The sequence below is a fragment of the Coturnix japonica genome, chromosome 8 (genome assembly GCF_054131305.1).
Source record: "Coturnix japonica strain WE chromosome 8, WE-NBRP24, whole genome shotgun sequence".
Classification (NCBI taxonomy): domain Eukaryota; kingdom Metazoa; phylum Chordata; class Aves; order Galliformes; family Phasianidae; genus Coturnix; species Coturnix japonica.
The window spans coordinates 4,921,634-4,947,097 of NC_140670.1; the positions used below are offsets into that span (position 1 = coordinate 4,921,634).

The following is a 25,464-nucleotide window of genomic DNA, read 5'->3' on the forward strand; positions in this document are numbered from 1 at the left end:
ATAATGAGTATTCCTTGGAGGAAAAACTTTCTTTCCACTACATGGAATGGAGTAGGAAGGATGAGGCACATAATAAGTTCAGAAAATGCTTATTTACCTCTCTAGAAACACAGTATTTACCTATTAAAGAAGTAATAGGTAAGTCAAGGCTAGCTTTTCTGAAGCAATTTCCTGCACATTTTGCTTATCTTAAGGACTATTAGTGGAAAAAAAGTCAGGGAAATGGAAAACGACATTCACTCACACTTGCATTTAATTACACTTATGTTTGGCCTTGAAATCGGTGCAAATAACACAACTTCAGTGAATAAATCTGTTCTACATTTGCTGCAGATGAGCTGTTCACTATGCTCAGCCTACAAAGGCATTAGAAGCATCTGCAATTGGTCGTCCCAAGGTGAATGTGTCAAAGCTACAGTTTTAAATCTCTGCCACCCAAAACATAGAACTTATTCTGGTAAATAAACTCCTTAGAGGTGTTTGTAGTAAATAAAATGATTTATTTTAGCTGGGAGCACTGATGGCAGTTAATTGGACCACAGTGAGAAAGCATTGACACAAAATGGTTGCCAAGCACTGCCAGGGGGAAATGGCTTCCTGGTAACATGGCTGGCAGCCACGGACAACGGAGATCCAGAGATATCCCAAAGATACCATTGCTAAAGACAAAACACGAGACTAGGGAATGACTTACTGCCTCAGAAATTGGGAATTGAGGCAGATGTGTTTGAAGAAGATAAAGGAAAAGAAGAAGCACCATTCTCTGTTGGACTTCTCACCAACTGGTTACAGAAGTGATGGTGTTCTACACCCATCTATGTCTCAGTGGTATTAAAGAGCCTGCTTTTTGCCATAAAACGGTGCTTCTCTCAGCAGCATGTGTATGTGCTTTTCTCTCTAGTACTACTTCTCACTTGTCCAAATCTTCACTGGAACACTGTTCTGACTCTGCAGTGCGTTTCACCTCCACCTACCACTTTGACCCTCTCTGTGGGCCCAGTCCTGGGATCGGTTCCCTAGACCCCTTTAATGTTGGTCTCTTCTGAGACTGGTTTCTCATTTAGAGCCAGCTCCATTGTTATGACCGGGGTCTCCCCTGCTGGGATCCCTTTGATGCACTGGGGACTGGTCATTGTTAATGGTATGTATATATGTACACCATCATATGCTGAAATGATAATGATGATGCCAGTGGTTGAACTGTTCCACTGACATAATGAAGAAAAAACAGAAGTTTCCCTGCACTGAATGCCTGTGGGGCAGACAAAGGATCAGAAAAGGATGTGGATGTAGACTGTATCATGATAACCAGCATTCCACCCAAGATGCAAACACAATGACTAGAAAATTAAAGATGTCTGCTAATGACTCTTGTGCTATCGTCTCAAAAGAGATTCTCAAACACCAATTAATATTTTGAAGACAACTTTGCACTGTAGAGCCTAAAGAAGCAAGAAGTTATATTTGCGCGCACAGTTCATTTTGTCACATTTCTCCAAATTGGATATTTACAACATCTTCAAAAACAATTTAAGCCAAACATTTGGTTTCGAACAGATGTCAACTGCACTTGACAGCTAATTGTCATAATAATATATCTTTCATGATGACGCTGACAATACTATTTCCAAATCACAGACTCTGTTATGCAACATTCGCTGCTGCTACACTGTTCTAATGCTGCATCTCACCCACCTCCTTTTATCCAGCACCATTAAACCAACATATTAAAAAGATTATTATTGTTTTCTGCCTTCAAAATTACACATATGCTAGAAATAGAACAGCACATCCAGTAAATGTTTTTAAGATCATCAGAATCACAAGCATTTTACATTCTCCCATGCAACTTAACACCTGCTGAAAGATTGGGTGGGCATTTCAACACCCACCAAACCAAAGGGATCTGAAAGTTGGGACTGTACAGCAGTATTCCAAAGAAACTGGTACTTCCTGACATAGCTGTTGTGATTCACAAACCTCTGTGATTCATACAGCAGACATTAAAATACCTAAACATTTTCATTCTTGTTTGGCTTTTTTGTTGTTGTTTTTTTTGTTAATAATTACTACAGAAAGAGCCGAAAGAGTTTCTGCACTGGAGGAAATCAATTATATGGGATAACTCTGGTCAGACTGTACCTTGAACACTGTGTTTGGTGTCAAGCCCCTCACTACAAGGACATAGAGTCCTTGGAGCATGTGTGGAGAAGGGCAACGAAGCTGTCTGAAGCACAAGTCTTATGGGGAGCAGCTCAGGGAGATGGGGTTGTTCAGTCTGGAGCAGAGGAAGCTCAGGTGAGACTTCATCGCTTTTTATCACTACCTGTAAGGAGACTGTGGTGATGTGGGGGTTGGTCTCCTCTCGCAGGTAGCAGAGATAGGATGAGAGCGGTCAGGCACTGGAACAGGTTGCCCAGGGAAGTGATGAAATTATCATTCCTGGAGGTGTTTAAGGAAAGAGTGGAGACAGATAGTACTTAGGGGCATGGTTTAGTAGACAATACTGGAGGTAGGTGGATGGTTGGACTAGATCACCTTAGAGGTCTTTTCCCATCTGACACGGGGCAGCTCTAGGCTCACAGAAGCCAGCCCTGCAGCCTTTACTACCAAAGCTTTGTTGTACAAAGGCAATCCACTGTGTCTGGCCACACCATCAATTGCTAGATGCAGTAAAAAGCAGAACTAACTAGGGGCAATTTTGAACTTCTCAGTCTGGATCAATGCATCTTAGGTGATTCACAGGGGGACAAATCCAAACAAAAGCATTTTTGATCAGTAGATCATCATCAAAAATAGTCCAGGAACTGACTTAGTTACCTCCTCTACAGAGAAACAAGTTATGAAAAAGGCAGTGGAATCCAGAAACAGCTCAGTCCTCTTCATGGTGCAGACCTACAGCAACTAGGCTTGCATGTAAATAAGAGAACAGAATTATGTCATATAATCTTGGAGTGTTTGACAGAGGCTTTTCAGACCTTGCTACAGTCATTGTTTGCTATTGTGGCAAACCCCAAGTATTTCAGCAAGTATGAAAGACAGCCTCTAACCCAGCACATTAAAGGGCAAAAACCCACTTATTCCTAATTTCTAACCTGTACAACCACAGAACAGAGTTGAATTACTACTCAGTTGGAGACAAAAGAACACTGACTTCAAGTTTTGCCTGAGGCAAAAATATAATGCCAGCAAATCCCTTCCTATTTTAAGAAAAATCATTCTTTCATCAGTGTACACATTTGCTGGTCACAGCAGTAAGGATGGCACACGCATTATTGATTTGGGGGTGTAATTTGGGACATTCATCCTTTGTGAACCTCTGAAGGCTAACAGATGGTGGGTCATCTTAATTCCTGATTTCTAATGGCTTTTATTCATACTCTTGGAACAGCTGCTGCTGTTGCTCTTCATCTTTTTGTAGAACTCTGTTATCTCTGGATGCCTTTTTATAGATGCTCGGCTGAGTAGAGTTTGGACCTGATTGAAATACATGATACTACTGTATGTTTCAGGAAACTTAGCAGACCAAGCATCATTAAAATGCCTCTAAAGCTGTAAACGGTACACCTGTCTTTCTCCGGGATAAGTTTCAGTCATGTTATCAAATTCAAGAAAATGGAAGAATAATTTAATCTTTGAGTTTTATTATGTTGACTTTCTTCTCCCATCAGTAAAATCCTTGCATCGCAGGAGTCAAAATTTACTACGTACAATAAACCTCAATAGCCATTTTTTTTATTTTTTTTTTTGCACTAAAAATGAATCGCAGCTGAAAACAAATTAAATGTCGAGGATTTTCAAGTGGCTTAGATTGTATTGGAGAAATAATCAAATAAGACTGGCAGATGCAAAATAAGATTTGAAAAGTCAATTGTTTAAGAAAATAACCTTGAGAATATTGCAAACAGGCAAGAAATACAACCAGCTTAGGAAAAAAAAATAATTGACAACAACAAGAAACATGCTGGGAAGATTATTTTAACTGTTAAATACGACTCTATTAATTGCTGTCAAACAATCACTATTTATCACTTCCTCTGTAGTTGCTCAAAGACATCTAGATGTAGTAACCCTATCATTGGCTCCAAGATTTTTTGAGATCTCTCTCTCTTAAGATCAGGTGCAGCCCCACACTTGGGCTCATCCTAAAGCGGGAGCATGGACTCCATCTGACATAACTCTCAAACTGGAGCCAAAACACGACTTGGGTTTGGATGAACGGCAGAGAGAGCACGGATCCAGCCTGATGGGTGCATCTGCAATGTACTTCCATTGCAGAATGGTTTGGAGAATGGGGGAAATTTATTGGCAGTCAATGAGACAGACGGACTGTGGTTCAGTTGACCCGTGTAATGGCCACTCTTGTACTTGAGGGAAAACTCTTGGGTAATTACTGGTTGTTATTGTACCAACACATGTTGGATCTGTTCAGCTGCATTGTGGCTTTCTGAAAGCTCAATTTGTCTTTCTCCACTTGAATGGCAACAGATGTGTAACTTTGCTCTCTATCGGGTGCATCTTATTTTTCCATTATTTTTTTCCTACTGTAGCATGAAAGCTTCACTAGCTTCTATCAATTTGTTTAATTAATTGCTATTCAACATATGAAATATCAGCAGTCTACATAAATGCTTCTGTATGCCAAAAATGAATCTCAGTGTTACCAGTCTGAGCTCTCTCTATGACAAGATGACCCACTTAGAAGATAAGGGAAAGGCTGTGGATATGTTTACCTGGATTTTGGTAAGGCATCTTAGTAAATACTCTTTCTCACAGTATTCTCAACGCTTTGGATTAATTACCATTTGCTCAGTAAAAAACTGGCTGTATGGCCAGGCCCAAAGCATCACTGTAAAAAAAGTTAAATCCATTTGGTAGCCAATCACAAGCGGTGATGTACAGGGCTCAATATTTGGGCTGGTTTTGTTCCATGTTTTGATCAATTATCTTGATGAGAGGAGATCAACTGCCTCCTCACTAACTTTGCAGATGACTCCAAGCTGGATGGGATTGCCTGAGGGAAAGAAGGACCTGCCGAGGGATCTGGATGGATTTGGATAGGTGGGTCACATCCAGCTGTATGGCATTCAGCAGGATTGGTATTGGGTGCTGTACTTGGGTGATAACAACCCCAAGCAGTAATACAGGCCCCAGGAAGAACAGCTGGAAAGGTGCCTGAAAGAAAATGACTTGGGTATGCTGGTCAATGGCAAGCTAATGTGAGTCAGCAGTGTGCCAAAGAAGACCAAGGGACTTCTGCATCAGAAGTAGCGTGACCAGCAAAGCTTGGGAAATGGCTGTCCACCTGCATGCAGCACTGGTGAGATCACACCTCAAGTACTGAGCTGCATTTTGGGCTCCCACTACAGGAGAGATAGCACGTTGCTTGAGGACATGCAGAGAAGAAGAGAGAGACTAGAAAACAAGACACATGAAGAGCAGCTGAGGGAACTGAGTTTGTTCAGTCTGCAGAAGAGGAAGCTGAGGGGAGATTTTGCTGCTCTCTACAACTACCTGACAGGAGGCTGCAGCAAGGTGGGTGTTCTCTTTTCTCAGAGAACAATTGATAAGATGCAAGGAAATAACCTGTGAGTTTTTCTCATGGAAAGCAGGTTGTCAGGATAAGATTATGGCTCTGGCAGACAATGGCAAATTGGCTGGTTTACTTTGATTTACTGAAGGCCACGTGGCATCTTGATTAAAAGTGCCATTACATATTTTTAGAAGGGAACACTTTAGATTAATTAAAATCTGACTCATTGATAGGTATCAAAAGATAGTCAAAATAAGTGAGCAATGGCCGTTGAAAGCACTTTCCATAAATCTATTACTTGTTCGCTGTCATTTCTGCTTCGCTGATGATCATTCCTCAAGTTTGCAGATGAGGCAATTTACTCCTCTCAGGTGATTAACATCATCAAAATGCCCTTTTAAAGCCCAACTATTCAATAACTCATTTTTGGAACAGGCATGCAGATCACAACCACAATATCAGAGCAAGCACACATGCACTGAGTTAAAACAAGACAGTCAGGTACTCCCAGATAACCTCCAAAAAAACCCTCAGCTACTGTTGGTTATAACAACAGTACACAAACAATGAGAGGCTCCACTTCCAAGGTTGAGACAGCCCAGCAATGCTGTGTCTTATTCCCATATACTAAAGAAAGAAAAATACTGGGAAGACCCATGGGATATACAATAATTAACCTAATTGCTATGGAGAAGGGGTACCTTACTGTGGATACATCAGCCTGTGGAAGCTGCAACCAATCTTAATGGATAAGGAAACCATCATTTTTTGCTGTCCTTCAGACAACCAAGACCCCATCAAGACAGTGTTGAGCCACTGCATCTCACACAGCTTGCTGTCCATTGAACAGAGGGCTCTGAGGAGTTTCTTTCTGAAGCTTTGTGCCTGTTGAAACCTCATATTTACATCAAGTGCAAAGAGAACTTTGTTTCTGAGACTTTTGACCAAAATGTTATGATACATTTTTTAGTGATAGCAAAGACAGTATATGTATATTAGTCTTGTAATGAAATTAAATGAAGACCTTGAGGACAACTTCAGATATATTAATGGGAGTAAAGATACATGCAGCCATATATAAAATGCATGTTAAAATACATGTTTCTAATTGCACTGTGAACTGCTGGGGCAGATTCTCTTCCTTCTCTTGTCTTGAGCTATAAAAAATCTTCAGTCATTTTCTAGAACTATGATGGTTTAACAGTGGATATATGAAATGTAAATAATCCTTCCCAATATAAATTACCTTATATTTTTTGAAGTCCAAAACAATATTCCACTCAAATCCCACATTTCAAGTCAGTCTGGTGATTACTGTCCTTAGTCTTCAGTAATCTAAGAATTGTATTTATTGGCAAGATGCTTCTGTGATATTTCCAGAGACAGTATATAATTGAATTTGGAATGTATTCCTGATGTTCATAGAAGCAATAAAACTGTCACCTTCTGTCTGCACATTAAAAATTTATCCCTTGAAAGTAGAGGACAAACACATAAAAAGATCATTACTATTTGCAAATGCGCAAACGATACAGGAAAACAATGCTAGTCTCAGGCTGTAAGTTAAAACATTAAACAGATCCAGACTCAAATGGGAATATTTATTGAACTTTTCTGGTCACCAAAGAAAACATGCTCCTGTTGGTAACTTCAGTAAGTCCAATTTACTTTGTTTCAAAAATGTAATTCCTGTTGGTATTGATAAGAATGCAGAACCATATGCTTTTGCTCAACTCTTTTTTTCCACACCTGGATTTATACTAAAATCACCAAAAGCTTTCAAGCTAGTCTGTGTACTGGGAATGGAAATACATTCATAAAATCCAACTATTTTTGCTGACTTGAGCACTCTTCTGGTGCTTAACCTCAAGCAACTGCCTCTTAATCATTATGTTTTTAATTCCCTTCATAATTTTTATCTGCCTATAGCTAACAAGGAGATATGCCTCTTTGCAGACCCTGCTCAACGCTCCCTTTTTTTTGCTTGCTCAGCACGAAGCAACATTAACAGGTAATGAAGCACATCACAAGCCATTACCCCAAGACTCCCGGGACACTTCTGAAAAATGAGAAATAGAAAGTCAAATCCATCTTCTGCTCATATGGGTTACTTTTTTGTAACAGTGAAATATTGTGTATGGCCTTTTCCAGTGTCAAAATCGACTGAATTTGGTTACCGCAACCCAGGATCAAACCCCACTTATTTCACTACATTGTATTTCAGAGCCTGGCTGAGAGCCATCCAGAAAGTACATCCAAGCTGATGGGTTTTCCTCCTCTGCCTGCCCTAATTCAAATGCAAACGCCTCCAGGAATACAGATGCTCTTCAGTACTGAGAATGTTATATGCTCCATGTTGTTGTGATGCTGAAAGCTTGTTATTCCTAAAATACTTTGTAGAGTTATTTAAACATACAGAGCTGGAAATGATTTAAGCTAGCAGAATATTTTAGCTCATGCTCCAGCAGCAGTTAAGGTTGTTGGAGGTAGCTTGTATCCCCAGCTTGACACCACTTTGCACTTTCATCTTCTCACCCTCATTCTGAGTAATCATTTTCTCACTGAATTTGTGCTAACAGGAGATCTTATCTTTAAGTAACAGCATCAAGATGCTGTTGATACCTTTTAAAGGGAAAAAAAAACCAACCACCCAAACCACTTCCTGGAGCAGGAGCCATCTCTCCAGATCCTCAGAGACATGACAAATAAAAGCCATAATTTCAAAAGAAAAACAAACCCAAAGCATTATTTTGATTAAAACTCAATAATTAGAATCACAGAATCATTTGAGTTGGAAGGGACCCTTAAACACCATGGAGTCCAACCCCCCTGCAGGGAACAGAGACATTTACAGCTCCATCAGGTGCTCAGAGCCCCATCCAGACTGATCTTAAATGTCTCCAGGGATGTGGCATCCAAAAATTACTCAGCAAGGATGTGTATTTGCTCTTCCAAATGAAAAAAAAAAAAATTGTATTACCTCCTAGTGATGCCATTTTGGCCATTCAATAACTATTCTCAGGCGCTGCCACACTTTACCATATAGTTTTGATTGAAAGATCTCAGGAAAATGCTCACGCCGTGGAAACATTCTTTTCTCAGCCTTTGCTGAGGAAATGCATGGAAAAATACCTTAATTGATAGCCACATAGCAAGAGACTCCTGAGATCAAGACCAAGCACAGTATATACTTGCACTTCTTTGGAGTGTCTCTTCTCTGTGAATCTCACCAGAAGAGATTAAGGAATGCCCCCAAGCAAGTTTCTGACTGTCCCATGATTATAGTATTATGCTGAGAAGCAGGGTTAGGCCTGCTCAAGAATGAGGAAGGAACTCAGTCTATCAGATACAAATTGATATCCTTTGACTCAAAGAAGACTGAAATCCATTTTACTCTGATTTGCTGAAGCTCCTGTACTCACACCTTGTGCCACTTTCGCTGCAAGCTCCTGAATAGGAACCATATTTGTTTTGTTCAAACCAACACTAACTCTGGTCACCAGAAAACCCTCTATCCCAGGCACTCCCAGCCTTATATGTGCAAAAAGAGCAATTTCATTAGGAAGCTGGCTCTCATTACGTAGGGAATGTTTTCATAAATATTGTGGTACAAAGAGAGATGCTATAAACTAGGGGCAAGGAGCACAAAATAACCACTTTACCAACCCTGTGATCTGTGGGATTTAGTGATCAAACAAGTTAATTTGAATCAGCAGGGTATCACGTGGAACAAAAGCTTCTGAATGAGATATACCATTGTAAATGCTTTCTATAATAATTTATTTTCTGCTAATTATATTTGCCTATCCATAGATCAATGCTTTCTGTATCTTCATACTTCATCTTGTTAAAACATTCTGAAGGGAATCTACTATTTGTATGTGTAAAGCAGATTGCTAGTTCTCACAATAATTACAAATAATAAATGCAATACACAACTGAACAGCTATTTCTAATCACGTTAAAGGCTTTGTACTTTGCTAATACACAACAATCACCAGGTAAAAAATATGTGTTGTACTCAGAGACTTGAATGAAGATGTGCTTTGTGAACTGCATAAGCAGTGCCTTTGTTAGCCTTCATGTATACCACAATACAAATGAGAACTTATCTTCCTCAATGGCTTTTCCTGCTGGAAAAGCATCTTCACATTTTGATGAGCAAATAACCTTTCCATTGTCATATTATCACAATATGCTGCCCCCAGAACAACAGACCATCTCAAATTATTTCTTTAACCACCAATACTCAAATGTGCATCAGCACCATATTTCTCCTGCAGCTATAAACAGTTTTGGCATTACACTTTTCTCCCTCCAAGGCAGCTGCACTTCAGCATCCACCGCTTTTCTATCTACATGACTTCTGAACTCCCTGATTCTCTTTTTTTCATCTGTGTTTGTATGTTGGGGGATAATCTACATCCAAGACTGCAGATTCCACACACTTTATGTTACAGTGACCCTCCAAAAAAGTAGCATCCTATGGTCACAGGCTAAAAATGCCTTACTTTCTCATAACACTATCGGCTTAGGCTAAAACAACAGAAGATGCATCAGTACCATATTCTACACATTCCCTTTGAATTTCCTTCCCTGTAAAGGCTATTGATTTATGCTTCAGACTTCACAAATATTTTTTCTTAGTTTTGAAGATAAACGATTGAAGTAATACCATGGGTTATTTAAACGGGAGAATAAAAATCACCTTCATCATATTGCTCATCTTGTTCCAAGTTACAGGAGAGAAAAAGCACACAGAGGACACAGATGCGATGTTTGGAAGCATGTAAGTCATGAAGGGATACAGAAAACATCCCCAGCTGCTGGCCAGGTAGTAGGGCAAGCTTTATGAGCCACTGCCATTCATCATACTCCATTACCCTTGTCCAGAACACGATGGTAATCTCATTCTGCTGTCACCCATTGCCTTGGGTGAAAATCAGGACTTAATGCACAGGCCAGAAATCCTATTGCCTATCAGATTGGAATTTCCAAAGACAGTATTACCTGTGAGAAATCAAAAGAGCATGACAGTATACTCTGAGATAACTGTGAAATCCCATGCCTGTGTGAATGTTTTAATAGGGTCAGGAAGAAGAAAATCTAAGGTAGTCCAGAATGTCATGGGTTTAAGTGCTACTCATACCAAAGTACTGCTCTTCACCTCCTACTAGTCTGCTACCTCCTTCAGAACCACAGAATTAAAGGGCCACTACATAGCAAAAGCCAGTAGAAGTTAATGTCAAAGACAGAGATATTTAATTAAAGAGAAGCCTGGAATATTTGCTTTGCTCCAAGTTCAACTCATCACTGATGAAGCTTATGATGGAAAAAATGGGGATAAAATAAGTGGTCAAATACCACCGGGGCCATTACTGTGCACGCACAGAGAAACATTAGTATAGAGTAGTAAATTCTTGGAAAAGGATGAATATGTATGCCAATGTACTGCATACATATGTCTTAACTGTATAAATGTAGAACTTGAACTCTGAAGGCACACACTTGATTTGATGTATCGTAAGAAATAAAGTAATGCTACTTTCTAACACCACACTGGAGTTAGTTTTCTTCCTGGATTTCGGAGGACAACGTGAAGTGTATTTCAAGTACTTGCTGAAGTCAGTTTGCTTCTTTTGCCTGCCAAAATAGCCACTGACAATCTTGCCTACCTGTAGAAATAACTTGTGAGTAAGAGAAATTAGTACTGTAGTATATAGGATATAAAAGTGGATAAATACAGACTGCACTAGCGTAACACACAAAGCATCCTCCATACTGGACACTTTATAGAATTGTAACTACAGAAAGTATCTATTTCCCATATGAATTACTGTTATTTTCCCATGAATATAATGCAATATTACCACAATATTTCACTCACACCCCTAATTGCACCCAAATACCAAACTAGCAGTTTTCTCTCTGCTCAGGCTTCATCTCCAGTGCATCATGCTCTGGTGTCTCTTCTGGAAGCTACATCTTCTTCTAATGTCAAATCCAAAATTAGATGCGCTATTCCCTGCCAAAAAGTATCAAAGGGTGGCCTTCCTGCACACTTCCTAACAGACAGCCCAACAGAGGGTTGAAGTTTAATGAGCTATTCTTTTGGAAGCATGCCCAGTTCTTTACTTAATTTGGCCTTTAAACTCTAATACTGCTCAGCGTACACGATGTGCTCCTGGGTTATGCATTGTGACAAGATGAATTCAAAGACCCTGTCCCTATTTTTAATCTCAGAGCAGTTTATTTTGCATTCAGCAACACAGTTTATTTGCAGCCAGCAACTGCTTCGTTTAGATTATTAACAAAGACTAAAATCACCCCTCAGAAGGATCTACTCCAATTCACGCACTTTAGGTTCATACATGTATGGCTCCAATTTACAGAGAAAGCAATAATTCATTTTATCTCAAAGCTCCTAAGAGCCAGCGAATGTTACTTCATTTTTGCTTGAAGAAATGTATACTTTGACACCCATTAATCACTGAAGGAATTCCAATCTGCCATGGTCCTCTATTAGAGGAGGCTCACTATCTCAGTTGGGGCTGGTAGACAAAAGTGCCATTGGTGTCACTTCTTTCCAATGACCTTTTACTTCTTAAAAGAATTAACACCATGTAAGTACCACATTACTCTGCTGGGCATAACTCCTGCAGTACTATCCCAAATTTACACTATTCTCCAGCCATGACACGTTAACTTCCCATGCTTTGAATCAAGCTACAAATCTTTCAACCCAGGCAATCTGTTCCAAATTTGCAAGTGCTGGGAGTAGATGTAAAGATCTTCCCATGGCAGCTAAGTAGAGATTTTGAAGCCTCAACCTCTTTCTTGCACAGACTGCTAGTTTAAGAGTTTTATCTTGTCAATTCACTGTAGACAATATAAATAAAAGGCTAGAAATTAAGTATACGCTGGCTGTGTTACCACTGCGACCTCTTCAAGTGCATCAGTTTGATGCTGACATTTCCTATTGTGACATGGCTTCTTCATTGGAGCTGGACCTCAGAATAGGAATAACCCAACTGCCTCTCACTGCTATGTCGGGATGGCTGCAAATAACTGCAGCCTGGCACTTCCGCAAAGCTACAGTGGTGTTAACACTGTCAGGAGAAGGAAATCCTCATAAACCCTCCAGTAGAAAGCTCTCATATATAAACCACAATCTCCAGTGTGCAGAAACACAAAAAGAACCTAAATAGGATCACACAGAGTACCAGAAAGGTAACTGCTGTTTTCCTGATTTTAGTGCCCATCAGGTCATTGGAAAAATACGCCTCTTTCAGACCTAGCAGTGAAACTAATGTTTCACTAATGGTACACTTAGGCATCAAGTTAGTCTCTCCACCAGCAATTAGGCAGTTGCTATGGTAATAAATCTGATCCTGTCTGACCTATTTTTCCTACAAATGGTGGTCATCATATGAAGTGTTAGCTCTTGTGATGGTATTTTGCCTTGGTAAGTATCTAACCTTGAAATTGAAGGTCAGCTTGTTAACTGATTAGGCCTAAGCAACAGCCTTCTCTTTTTCCCACCAAGGATACTGAAAACAAAAGTCATGGCTACATTTATTTAACAGTCAATATTTAAATAGTGTTTTAATTTGGTTTTTGATCAGTTTATCTGCAATCTGAATTGCAGTAAACTTTTGCTACTATTTCAAAGCCAAAAGTGTACTCGTTAATTGGAGTCAAAGGTGCAAGAAAATAAATCAGGTGAAAAAGAGGAGGCAGAAAGATGATGTAAGAAGTAGAAACACTAAACTAGACTATGAGAAAGCCAAACACAGCAGTACCCCCAAACACACAACTTTCCCCAGTCAAAAACTTTGATGAGATATCCTTTAAAGGTCCCTTCCAATTCAAATGACTCTATGATTCTGTTTTGATGCAATAGACATATTTCTTCAGGTCCTTCTCAAACTCTGCCTTGGCAGAAACAGCCAAGCTGTCAACAGAGATGCGGTATACCTGCGCAAGCACCAACCCTTATGCACTGTAATCTTCACTGTAATCTTCACTGACATCAGTTGAACACAAAGCTGTTGGTTACCTCTCTCCAAGCCAACTTTTATCCCATGTAACCACTGTGCCTGTATCTCATATGTCCCCAGCTCCCAAGTGGCAGTGCTGTGGGCAACAGCGTCAAAAGCCTTTCTAAACAGAATGAATTCCATCCACCACTCTCCCATCATCTTTGCAGCCATTCACTTCACTGTGCAAGGAAACCATCACCAAGAGTGCTGAAGTTTCTTCCATTGCTTCCAAAATACTCTGTCAACAAATTACTCAGCCCTAAATCTGCATCTTTCCTCAAATAAATGGATAGCCAAAAAGCTGTTTCCCATTGTGCAATTGTAGGCATATTTTTTTCATTAGGATCAACAGTCAGTTTGGATACGCTGTTTTTGAACATGAAGCCTGTGATACCCATGTAGAAATTGGATGGTAGTCAAACCTTTCCACCAGGGGCAGAAAAAGAACACTTACTCTACTGTTTTCCCTCTCAAAAGTTCACTAAGTTTTAAGCATGTAAACATGGTTTCCTTGGGGGCCATCAGTAACTCCCTAACACTTGCAGACATCAATTGGCTTTCCAACTACCAACCCAAGGAGATTAACAGTTCTGCAAGTTTTGGCACATGCCAGAACAGAGGCTTTGTAAAGTGCTGCAGGATGAAGATATGCCCAGAAACACAGAGTTCTTTTCCCTTATATTGGGATAAGAAAGGAAGGAGTTGATTTTACAGCACATGCCCAGTAACCAGCAAGTGATCTGTGATTTCCCTTGGTGATTAGTTATTTGTGCTGGATGCCATTTTGTGGCCAGTCCCGTTAATGACTCGCTATGCAGTCCCAAAATGACAAAACAGAAAGTGTCTGAAAGCCAAAAACACAATTTGGAGTGCACTTGAAAGCTACACAACAGAATCCCATGGCAAAGGTCTTTCCAGACAAATATAACCCAAAGGCATGATTGCCCCTGGCCAGACACAACGCTTGTACGTAAGTGCTGGCATTTCTCTGTGATGGGTTTGCATGGTTAATAAAGCAAGATCAGTGAAGAACACTGGTCCATTTGCCTATTCATTGTTGCTTTGGACCAAAAAAGAGAAAGCAAAGATAAGCTGAAAATGATTTCTGGAACCACACTGCATGCAGCATAATGAATTGAAGGAAATCCAGGCTGTTACTTACAGCCCATTTTTCAATATCTATTGTTGTAGTTGATAAGACTGTATGGTGCCATGCAAGCAACTCCAAAGTTGCATCATTTGGTCAAATGAGAACAAAATATCAATCCACTTCATCCAAGTAGTGATGTTAGATCACAGTGCTTCATCCAAAAATAGGTAATCAAAAATATCTGTTCCATCTAAATGTTTCCATGAGGCAATGTTTTATCTAAAAGAGGAAAAACAGAGATATAGGAGCTAACCTTCAGCCTGCACTTTCCTGTCAATAGATGTTTAGGTTACTCACTTATTTCAATAAGTATTAATGATAATATTAATCCTTTCACACAGGATTGGATGCCTATTAATAGCTGATTATTATAAGGGCAAAAAGAAGACCCCAAATGTATTTCTGCCCACATAGAAAGCAACGTGGAGCAGCTACTACCACAAAAGCCAATTCCAGTTTGCCTGGTCAAACCCCAGAATGTTTTAAAGCAGACAGCTGGCACTACTGAAATCCCTCTCCTGAATATCACTTAATTCCCTGGAGGACAGAAAACTGTCAGATGCTTTTGAAGGTATCTATCTGTGATTTGAGCAGGAAAATAGACTCAGGAACGGAGACTGCTGGGTACAATAACCAGCTGGATAGGTGGATAAGCCAGTGGTGAGAGATGCCACATGAGGCCACGCAGGCAGAGGGCAGAGTGATGGACAAGGAACACAGAATCACCCACAACCACAGGAGAGAAATCAATGGGGGCCTCACCCCTTGCTATTTCCAATATTGCCAGCAAGCTACAGCAGTACAACGTGATAAATGGAGGAGTAAAAACAATTGCATTTTGCCAGGATAAAGGCATTAGGACTGACTTTTCCGTGATTACTCCTAAGCTTTAAAACTAATATCAATATTTGCATGAGTTATTCTAAACGGGTAACAGTTACTTATAAATAACAGATAAGTAAATTGAGGAAGTCAGATAATAAACCACTTACTCTGATGTCTGGTATGGCGCAGTGCATAGAACCTGTTGGAACTAATTACTTTATAGCAGCTCGCAATTATTAGAGAAGTAGTAAAACTTGATTTTGAAATGAATTATAGAATCCATCATAATCCTTTTCGCCTTCTTTCAATAATTCAGAATTACCGGTGTTATAACACCAGGCTTATTGCTATCCTAGCTCAACCTCTGGCCATGTTTCTCACTTTTTCTAAGGGCCTACTGTTTCTCACAGCTCCATCATCCTCTTTTATGATCTGGAACCCATTTCAGCTGTTGTGCATATTATCTAAGAATATTATCATCCCATCTAAAAAATGCTGGATTTGTATTAACTGTCTTTTCCACTTCCACCTTCATTAAAATCAGTGTTAATAACCAAAAACAACTAAACTGGTTGAATATCAGAAATATTGGTGACCCTTACAGGATCAATGCAACTCAGGATATTATGTGTTTATCACCGTATAGCCCTTGCAAAATAACAACCAAACACATTTTGCTTAGTTATTGTGGGCTGCTTTTCATCTTTTCAGGTGTAAGGGATACCACAATGAAGCCACACGTGGCTTTCCAGCATACAGCTATGTGCTGCAGATCTTTTTCTGGAACTCATGCAGTGTCTCATTTTAAGCAACACTATAATGTGATCAGAATAATCCTAAATATAATAATTCTATCTACTTCAGTATTTGCAGAAAGAACCCCAAATCTCAAGGTGTGAACTCTAAAGTACATTTTAGCAAGCAAAAATAATCTTCCTAGTATCCACAGCCACAAACATACACATAATATCACAATACAAAATGCCAACTGCATAAGGATGAACTGAATTACATTAAACAAACTGCGACACCTTAACAAATCTCCATTTATGCCAAGTGTTCTGTATTGAGCTGTAAGGAGTTTGATTTCCAACCTGCCACAGAGAGCACAAGCAATTAATGCATTGATCAGCCCAGTTTGTCTGGGAGCTTAGAAAGCCGTTGTCCTCCAAATCCTGACAGCAGTGATGGTTAGACAGCAAGAAGGAATTGGTTTTGCCCTGACACAAAATTACCAACAGGAATTTTCCTTCTCCAGACAACCAGAACGTCAAATGCAACCACCCCAAGGATTCTGAAGTAGGAGGGGGGTGGAGGTGGGAAGGTGGAAGCCCTTATGTGGGAGAACAGAGACAGGATCTTGATTTGTTTTCCTTTGAAATGTAATGACAGTATGTCACACAGCCTACCAGCAAATTGGATCTTACCTCCCCTAGAAAACTTCAGCATGAATGAAAAAAGACCAGGCAAAGAACATCAAGCACTCCATCCTTTTTCCCTCTCTGCACTCCCTGGCCTGGTCTCCCTACAAGAAAAGTCAGCCCCACACTTCAGCAAAGCCCTCAGCTGCCCCACAGATGGACATCAGGAGCAAACTCACTGCCTGTTGCTCATCACCTCATCAGCAGTAAATTATTTACTGCTGAATTGCAGATCGAACCCTGAAGCTGGCACAGCTGGAAGCATGTTTAATGGGAAAAGCCATTTTAGTTTATGATAATGTTGCTAAGCTGTAACAGGCATGCATGGAAACAGAAAAAAAACCACAAACCTGAAGTGAGAATTCTCAGACTGGTGGTAAACATAGGCAGTGCAGCATCAGAGAAAATCAGTCCGTATGAATGGTGTTCCTAGCAGCAGGTGCTGAACCAACAACCAGGTGCTGAGTAAGCACCCAGATATGCTGCGTGCAAGCACTGATTGTGTCCACCTGCAGCAGTAGTGAGAGGAAATGGCAGCACACCCCATGGAGACCAGCACTCTCTTTAGGGTGGTCTGGGGTCTGCTACCTTCAGTTCCCTTCACTGGTTGGGCTATTGTGGTTGCTTGGACTAAAATAAAAGGGTGTTTTTTTTCTCTCCCCTTTTTCCTGCTTTGGATCATGAGGAACGCTATACTTTTCCTTCTCTTCACTCCTCCTCCCTTTCCCTTGTGGTGCATTGCCTCCAATAGACATTTTCCTTAGAAAATTCAAACCATAATTGATCAATATTAACTCCCTACTATTTTAAAAAGTGCCTGTCTCAGCCGCTTCACAAGCATTAAGAGCATCACGTGGGATTATGGAGGCTATGTTAAAAAAACACCAGCCATTACAAAACTATTTTTAAATCTCCTCTTCTGCCTTTCTTGCCTCCAGAAGATCACACAAAGCCTGTTTTTCTTGTTGAAAGCTGACAGCTCGATACCGTGGCACATCAGTTCTGCTTCAGCACTCACCCGCGCACCGTGGTGCAGCAAAACCCATCCCTTACACTCAGCCATTCACACACGTAAACGTTCTTCAAGGCATCCTTAAGCATCCTGAGCTCAACTGAGTTTAAAGCATGGCAGTAAAAACAGACAGGCCAGACAGGCAAGATTTGGTGCCATTTCTAACACATAACTCAGTCTTTCCCAGCAGAAGCCCGGTGAGTTCAACACTGCCTTCAGAGTCAAGGGCTAAGCCATATTTTTGTCTCACTTTAAGAAAACACTCTGAAGGGCACATCATCTAGGGAAGTTCTTTGATTTGCCGCAAACAAGTATGAATTCATTCTTAATTTTAAGGATAACTGAGGAGTCCTATAAGCCCATGAAGAATTCTGAACTAAATGGGCTCAACGTTGAGTTGATTTTCTGCCACCTTAATAGTTTCTCTTTCACTCACATTGATCAATTATGGAAAAGAACAATTCTAACTCTCAGAGTGGTGTCAAGGTGGCTGAAGATCTCAGCTGTTGGATGGATGTCTGCACTGAAAGAGCTCCCCACCATTTCCAGGTGCTCTCTTCAAAGCCAGTTTTGCTCTCATGATGTGGAAGGAGTCCGGCTGATTACATTTTCCATCTAAAATCACCACTGTGCTCTAATGCAGATCAGTCATTCTAGCTTCCCTCTCTTAGCAGACCTGGGGATTTTAGGCAGTGTTAGGTGATAAAAGAAGCAGTGCACCTTAAGAGAGAAAGGAAGTGCTTGACAGCTTCTGCAAAACAGACTGGAATTGTGGCTGGCATGCGATCTGACACTGGAACACAACCCACTCGGTCTTCAAAGCCCTACCCTACACACCTGTCTCAGGCAGGATGGACCCATCATTTTGGCCCCGGGTGCCATCTTGGGACAAAAAGGATGTTGGTCCAGATTAGGTATCAGTTTGAACCAGTACTTCTGTCTTTCCTTATAAATTTGCATTAAGAATAAACATATTTCTTTATCTTCTGGAAATATTTTCCCTTCTCCTCTTTCCCAGCTATCCCCACTGTTCACTTTGCCTGTGTTCCAGTCCTCCACAAAAACTGCCTTCTTTAGGCCAAGGCCTGTTTCACAGATTTAATCACTTGAAACTACCCTAACATATACATATTCCACTAATTCAGTTTCCAACTCTCTTCTTCAAAAGCCGGTCCTCCCTTTGCCTCACTCTTCTAATTTCTCTCCCACTTCTGTCCCCTATAATTTCACCCTACAATGCACTGTTTTGCATGAAGCTGCAGGCAATCCGTCAAAGACAGTCATTTAATAAACCTTCACACATTTTTGTATTTCCTTTCCTTTCCTCTTGGCGATAAATGACTCAAATGAAATGCAAAACTTTCTCTTCCTCCAATTTCAGTATTGAAACAGTTACATCCATGTTTCTACACAAATAACGTTACCAGCATGACTCCCCATGTCGATATGCCGTGAGGGCATAAAGTCACATTTCTGACGTACTTCACCAGATTAAAACTTCCCACTTAAACTTTTTTGACTTAAGTGAGATGGCAAGATTGACTCGAGATCAAGCCAAAGCACTACAACAAAACGTTACAAGCTGAAGACTGGGTTTTTTTTTCAGCAGGATTAGAGTTTTTGACATTAACATAAAGTTTAAGCAAGATTCAAGCTTGTGTGAGCGTATGCATGTAACTTCCCTTAATTTTCCGCTTCTAAAGTTAGATCCTTCCTCCAAGGCTACATACAATATTCATCATTTGTTGCCTGATCCAGGATCCTGGATGAATCAGAGTTTACACTGTGGACCAGAAAGCGAGGTGTGTTTTTTATGGCACATCTAGAAAGTTTCTGCAAAGAAAAAACCCTATGTTTACTCTTCCAAAGGCATCCTGGCCTTTTTGAAGATACTTGTAACCTCCCTTACAGCTTGTATGATTTAGCAGGAAATGGTTACACCTGCTCCCCTTAACCATCATATTTCCTGAGCAATTTTATTGTATAAATGCTTTTTTTTCCCCCTTAACTGAAATATTCTGATCGTGCTTAAACAACATTCTTCATTACAGTCTTGAGAAGAAAATCACTATAACCTCAGAACTATGAATATTACAGGGAAATATACAGTGGATTTAGCATAGCTCCAACTTTCATGGTAGAATAATGCTCCTTCTTGCTTGTCTAAGGACAGATATATTCAGTGATACACAGTAAGTGCTAAGTTGGGTAAGACTGAAGATGAAATAGTCAGCATTTTCACCCATAAGTTGTTACTAAATCTACAGAAGTTTTTTAGATGATATACTTTTAACTCTTTACCATTGCCTGTACATTAGATGAGCTTTGAGCTAGCTTAATCTAGTGTGGATTTAGCTACATAATGAGCTACTGAGAATTTGTGTTTCAAAGGGAATCAGTGCTATGATTCGGTGTTTAGCATAAATGCGGGGATCAAAAAACAGCCTGGATTTTTCATCCTTTACTTGAAGCAGGTGTTGCTATGGAACTAGGCCATCTTTTGATCACTTCAAGGATCATCTATTGAATTTACAAGCGACAGAGCAGGATAAAGAGACCGGTTCCTCCTAAAAACTATGAAAAAGAGGATGTTCATTGTCTCCAAGCTCCAGTCTATCATTGTTTTATGTAAATCAAATAGTTATTTCAACTTTTGTAAATCCATGAGAGCTGTGTACTGCTCCTTGCAGCAGATGAGGAGACAGTTTTCCAGCACGGTATCCATTGGAAAGATAGATTGGGATTTCTTAACAAGGAAATGTACATGTTATGATTTTCCCACAGCATTCAGAAGAAAGGACTAGACCATATATTCTGTGAAGATAAAAGGGTGAAACTAAGCAAATAAAAGCAGATTCATTTCAACAATATGTTCTTTCAACAGAAAACCACAGCAGGTGACAAACGCTGGCCAAAGGGGCAGTATTTTGTAGTGACCAAACAGGGCCCTGGTGACACCTGTGCATGTACTTTGGCTACTGTTGGTAAGATGAATGAGAAGATAGGAAGGATCCCATCTCACTTCAACAAGCTGCATTTCTATTGCGTTTTGTCTGCAGGCAAAAGCATTCTATTGAAGGGAATGACTGTTACACCACTGTGACTAATGAAAAGATTATGAAGGACAACTTTTTCAGAATGCTAAGAGCAAAGATAATGCTTTCCAGCCTCAATCATTTCTCTGTGAATAGGTTTCATTTAAATATTTATTTTGGCTTTGTTTCTTGGTGAACATTTTCATTGACTTATCAATAAGGGAAAGGAAAAAAGAACAAATAAGGTGAACAACTTGTTCTCAAGATTTAATGCATTTTCTTTCCTTAAGCATGGGAAGCATCCTTACAGATGAGCATTTAGCACCTCATTGAAATCAAGAAAAGAATTCATGTTGAGCTTGAGGTAGCTAATGATGCATAGAGCACAGCTGGACAATGCAATGGAACGTTATTATTTGATACACACAACTATCTGCTCCATGCTGCAACTGTTCTGTATGAGAAATATTTTCCAAAACTGAAACAGCAAGATTTAAAGAAAACATATTTGCTTGCTCTTAGCCCTTCTGAAAAGTATTGCTTTCTTTTCGCTTTCTTTTTAGCCTTTTAGCATTAACACACTTTCGACACACTGTTGTGAGCAAGAAGATACAGTTGGAGAAAAATTATCAGTTGCTTTTTTACGCTATTTGCTCTAAAATTAAAGCTGGGCAGGCTCAGTGCAACATGCATCCAAATTAATCTTGATGATCTTCTAGAAAAGCTCTATTAAAGCTCAAAGCTTAAGAGCTTACTACATGCACAGCTTCTGCTTCCAAAGAGAGACAGAAGCTCTAACAACCAGAACTGATCTTACATTCATCTTTTGGTTTCATTCACCAGCACACAAGAAAGGACACTGCTCGTTAACATTTGAATTCATGATCTTTTAAACACTCCCAACAGAGCAGCAGGTTTTTGTTTCCTCTCCTGAGTACTCCTGCGAATAATCACAAACTGAGACACCTGGAAAAAGCTGGATTTGATGGCTGCTCCTGTATGCAATCTCTGAGAAACAGAACATCTCCGTGGAGCTCCTGGTCCTCCCTCGGGTAACGTCTTGTCCCTATCTGAGGCCAAGCTCCATCGCCAAACACTTTAGTTTTACTCCTTTGTTATCATGATCAATCTTTTACTATTTTTAAATGATCCTCAAAGCTTTCCCTGCAGATGATGGGACTGAGGTCACCCACTCTGGCCTCTGTGGGACTGCCCAATTGTGTGGCATCCAGCTAAGGTATCACACAGCTAAGGTATCACCTGCATGTTATTTTTACAACCTCCCTTTCTGGAAAAAGAGAAATCAAGTATATCCCCATAGAGAGAGGTAGGGAAAAGGAGCCCAAACTGGATGGAATTGTTCCCACCTTCCAGCAATAGAATGTACCTCTCAGGTACATTACTTCTCTCATCACATTTGCTTGGGAGGGCAATGATTCATCAGGGAACATTCTGATCTGGGACAAACAAGCTGCAGTAATGACTTAATAACGATGGAATTACTTACAGCGTCACTCTGTCTCAGGCAACTTTTTTCTCTAGGACTCGGTGATGCTGTGCTCCTATTTGCTATTTCTTTGGTGACATGAAATGGAGGCAGTTCCTCACTGCTATGACATACCTGGATTATTGGGATATTAGCCACTGCTTTGGTAAGAAGGATTTGTCATACTTTGGGATGGCAGCACTCACAGAATGATGTTTGTGAGACTGAGGTCAAAATTAAGGAGTGAAAGTTTATGCTTTTCTTGCTACACATCTAAACCACACTTGATAGAAATCTACAGCTTTTGCTTCACTAGGAACTTGCATTTTGCCTGTAGAAATGCAAAAGCACACTTCGAATAGACTTGGTTCTACAACCCTTTGCAAACCAGATGCTTCCGCAGGGAGGTTTTTAATTTGACGGGCATCTTCTGCAATAAAAGAAGCTTTGAATGGCTCATAACAAAGCTTCATTTACATGATGGCTGTGGGACTCTTTGCAAATGAATAACTCACAATGGGAATGAAACTAAAAAGCAGTGCAGCTCCTCTTGGTGATCACCCAACTTTGGCTGGAGGATACCACTTACAGATGGTTAAACAGCAAACAAAAAGAAATGGAAAGAACACAAATCAAATGCCGCATTCACAAAAAAGTCAAAGATGAGGACAACAGTTTCACTGTATTTCTTATAAAGAAAACAAGCGCCATACCTTTTTAAAAATTCCATATACTCAGTATGCTTGATGAGGCCTGTCCTCATCATTATTGTTTGAAAACATTGCCGATCAATAGCCCAAAGTTTCACATTTACGAGAGCTGGAAAATAATTAAAAAAAAAAAAAAGAAAGAAAAGAAAAAAAGAAAAAAAAAAAAGAACAAGACAAGGGGAAAAATGTAATTAGCAAAACTTCAGAATTGGAAAATTTGTCGTGAAATACAGAGGAAACTAATTGCGTCATGAGAAAACATGAAAATGGGTACACACTTCAAAATAGTAATGTTAAATTAATCTGCCAGACAATGAACTAAGCATGCATTGAAGTGATCCACGATATGCATCTAGTTACATTTATCGCTGCTGTACTGTGGGAAGATTACCTAAAACCAACCATGTCATTGAGATGGGGAGAAGTCGGGCTGAAAGCAGGCAATGGATTAGGGGTCAATTGGGATGCACCACTCTTGATGTGTGGTCAATGACAATGAGTGATTTGGGGACGTTTTTAGCACATTATAAAGTTTCAGAAGCAGAATAAATCATTAAGGTTTCATTCTACTTTCAATGTACGTGACAAAAAGTTTGGATATAAAGAAGTTTTTTTACAGTAAGGGTGGTGAGGCACAGTTACAAGTTGCCCAGTGAGGTGGTGGATACCCCACCCTTGGAGACACTCATGGTCAGGCCGAATGGGGCTCTGAGCACCAGATGGAGCTGGGGATGTCCCTGTTCACTGCAGGGATTTGGACCAGACAGCCTTTAAAGGTCCCCTTCCAACTCAAATGAATTCTATAGAATTCTGTAATTCTATGACAAACTTCCCATTGACCTTGAGAACTGTCCAAAGGTCTTATTACTTTTTTTGGAGCTTTCACTTTTTTTTTCCAATTTTCATGACCAAACTTCAATTAAGTTTCATTACTACACCCCGTATGCTACACCATATATTTCTGAAGCAAGAATCCCGCTGCAAAACCAAATAAATAAGATTAACATTGCATTATGCTCAAAGAAAACAGTAAAGAAAACAGTATCATATGAACATGATGCACAGATTTTCATCTTAGAAGCAGCTTAGACATTTGTATTAACTATAAACGTTTTCATGCACAGTCCTATTAATAAAGAGTTTCTCCTTAGAGGAACAGTTCAAGTAAACAAAGCTACTCTCAAGACCTCTGCAGTCATATTTTCCTCAGAGGGTAATTGCAATAAATTTCATCTTCATATCTTATTTCACTACAGGGAAAAATAATGAGAAAATAGTTTCAATAAAATATTTAGAAACACACCCATGAATAAAACCCAATAAATTATTTTGCTTTTATTTTCTAGCGTTTCAGTTCACAAAGAGACTGGTTTACTGAGGTTTTACCCTTATCAACAGTCATAGGAAGCAAAATTGCACAACTGTAAATCGCATTTTTTCTTCTCAAATTGCACTGCAGAACAAAGTGAATTTATCAGAATTTTCTTTTTGGAGAGTAATTTTCAAGACGGAAGTTCCTTTCTGAGAAATGCTTTTAGTTTTAGAATTAAAGGGATTGGAAAGTATGAGCAGTTATCAGTTCATCAAGTATGGACATTCTGCAGGGAGAGATCAGAGGTTCCACCTGTGCTGCTTGCATAAAATCTTCATAGGGAAGGTTTAGCTGTTCAGAGGATGCCACAAGTTGAGTGAGCTCTGAAGACAGCAATGATCTGAGTTTACTGTTCTTTCTACTGCCTCTTGTAATTCTGAAAGACAGGGCATCCTTCCCATAAATAATTCTGCCCGATGCAGTTTCACAGTGTATTTTAACAGATTCATCACCGTATGCCAATAGCTGAAGAGCTGGAGTTTCATCCCGGAATCAGCCCCAGCCAGCTGGCCCTCCATGACTGTGTCTGGTTGAGGCCAAACTCCTGCTGGGCTCCATCTCACAGCTCCAGCACCACCCGAGGAACCTCACTACCACGCTGGAGATCTGCCACTTACACTCATAGAAATGCAGTATCACTGCCTTAAATCTGACTGATAGCTAGCAGCTAACTCATCTCTATTTCACATGCATAGTATACAGCAGTTGTACGCAGTGTATTTTCCTTCACACAGTGGGGTCAGCTGTAGCTGCAGAGATACCGCCTATCTCTGCAATCCACGCAGGCACCAAGGAGCCAGATAAGAAGCCAACAGTCCCTCATTCCCCTCTGATACAGCTGCTACATAAGCACTACATCACTTCTGATATCAGTCCCC

The 25,464-nt window shown here is 40.0% G+C and overlaps 1 protein-coding gene across 1 annotated transcript in view; it reads right to left on the reverse strand.

Moving 5' to 3' along the window:
- The window catches only part of PRKG1 (protein kinase cGMP-dependent 1), a 304,417-nt gene that overhangs the window by 124,415 nt on the left and 154,538 nt on the right, over positions 1-25,464 (reverse strand). The window contains exon 4 of the mRNA XM_015866197.3: positions 23,218-23,323. Within this exon, the coding sequence (XP_015721683.1) occupies positions 23,218-23,323 (106 nt within the window). The remainder of the gene's footprint in view (positions 1-23,217; positions 23,324-25,464) is intronic.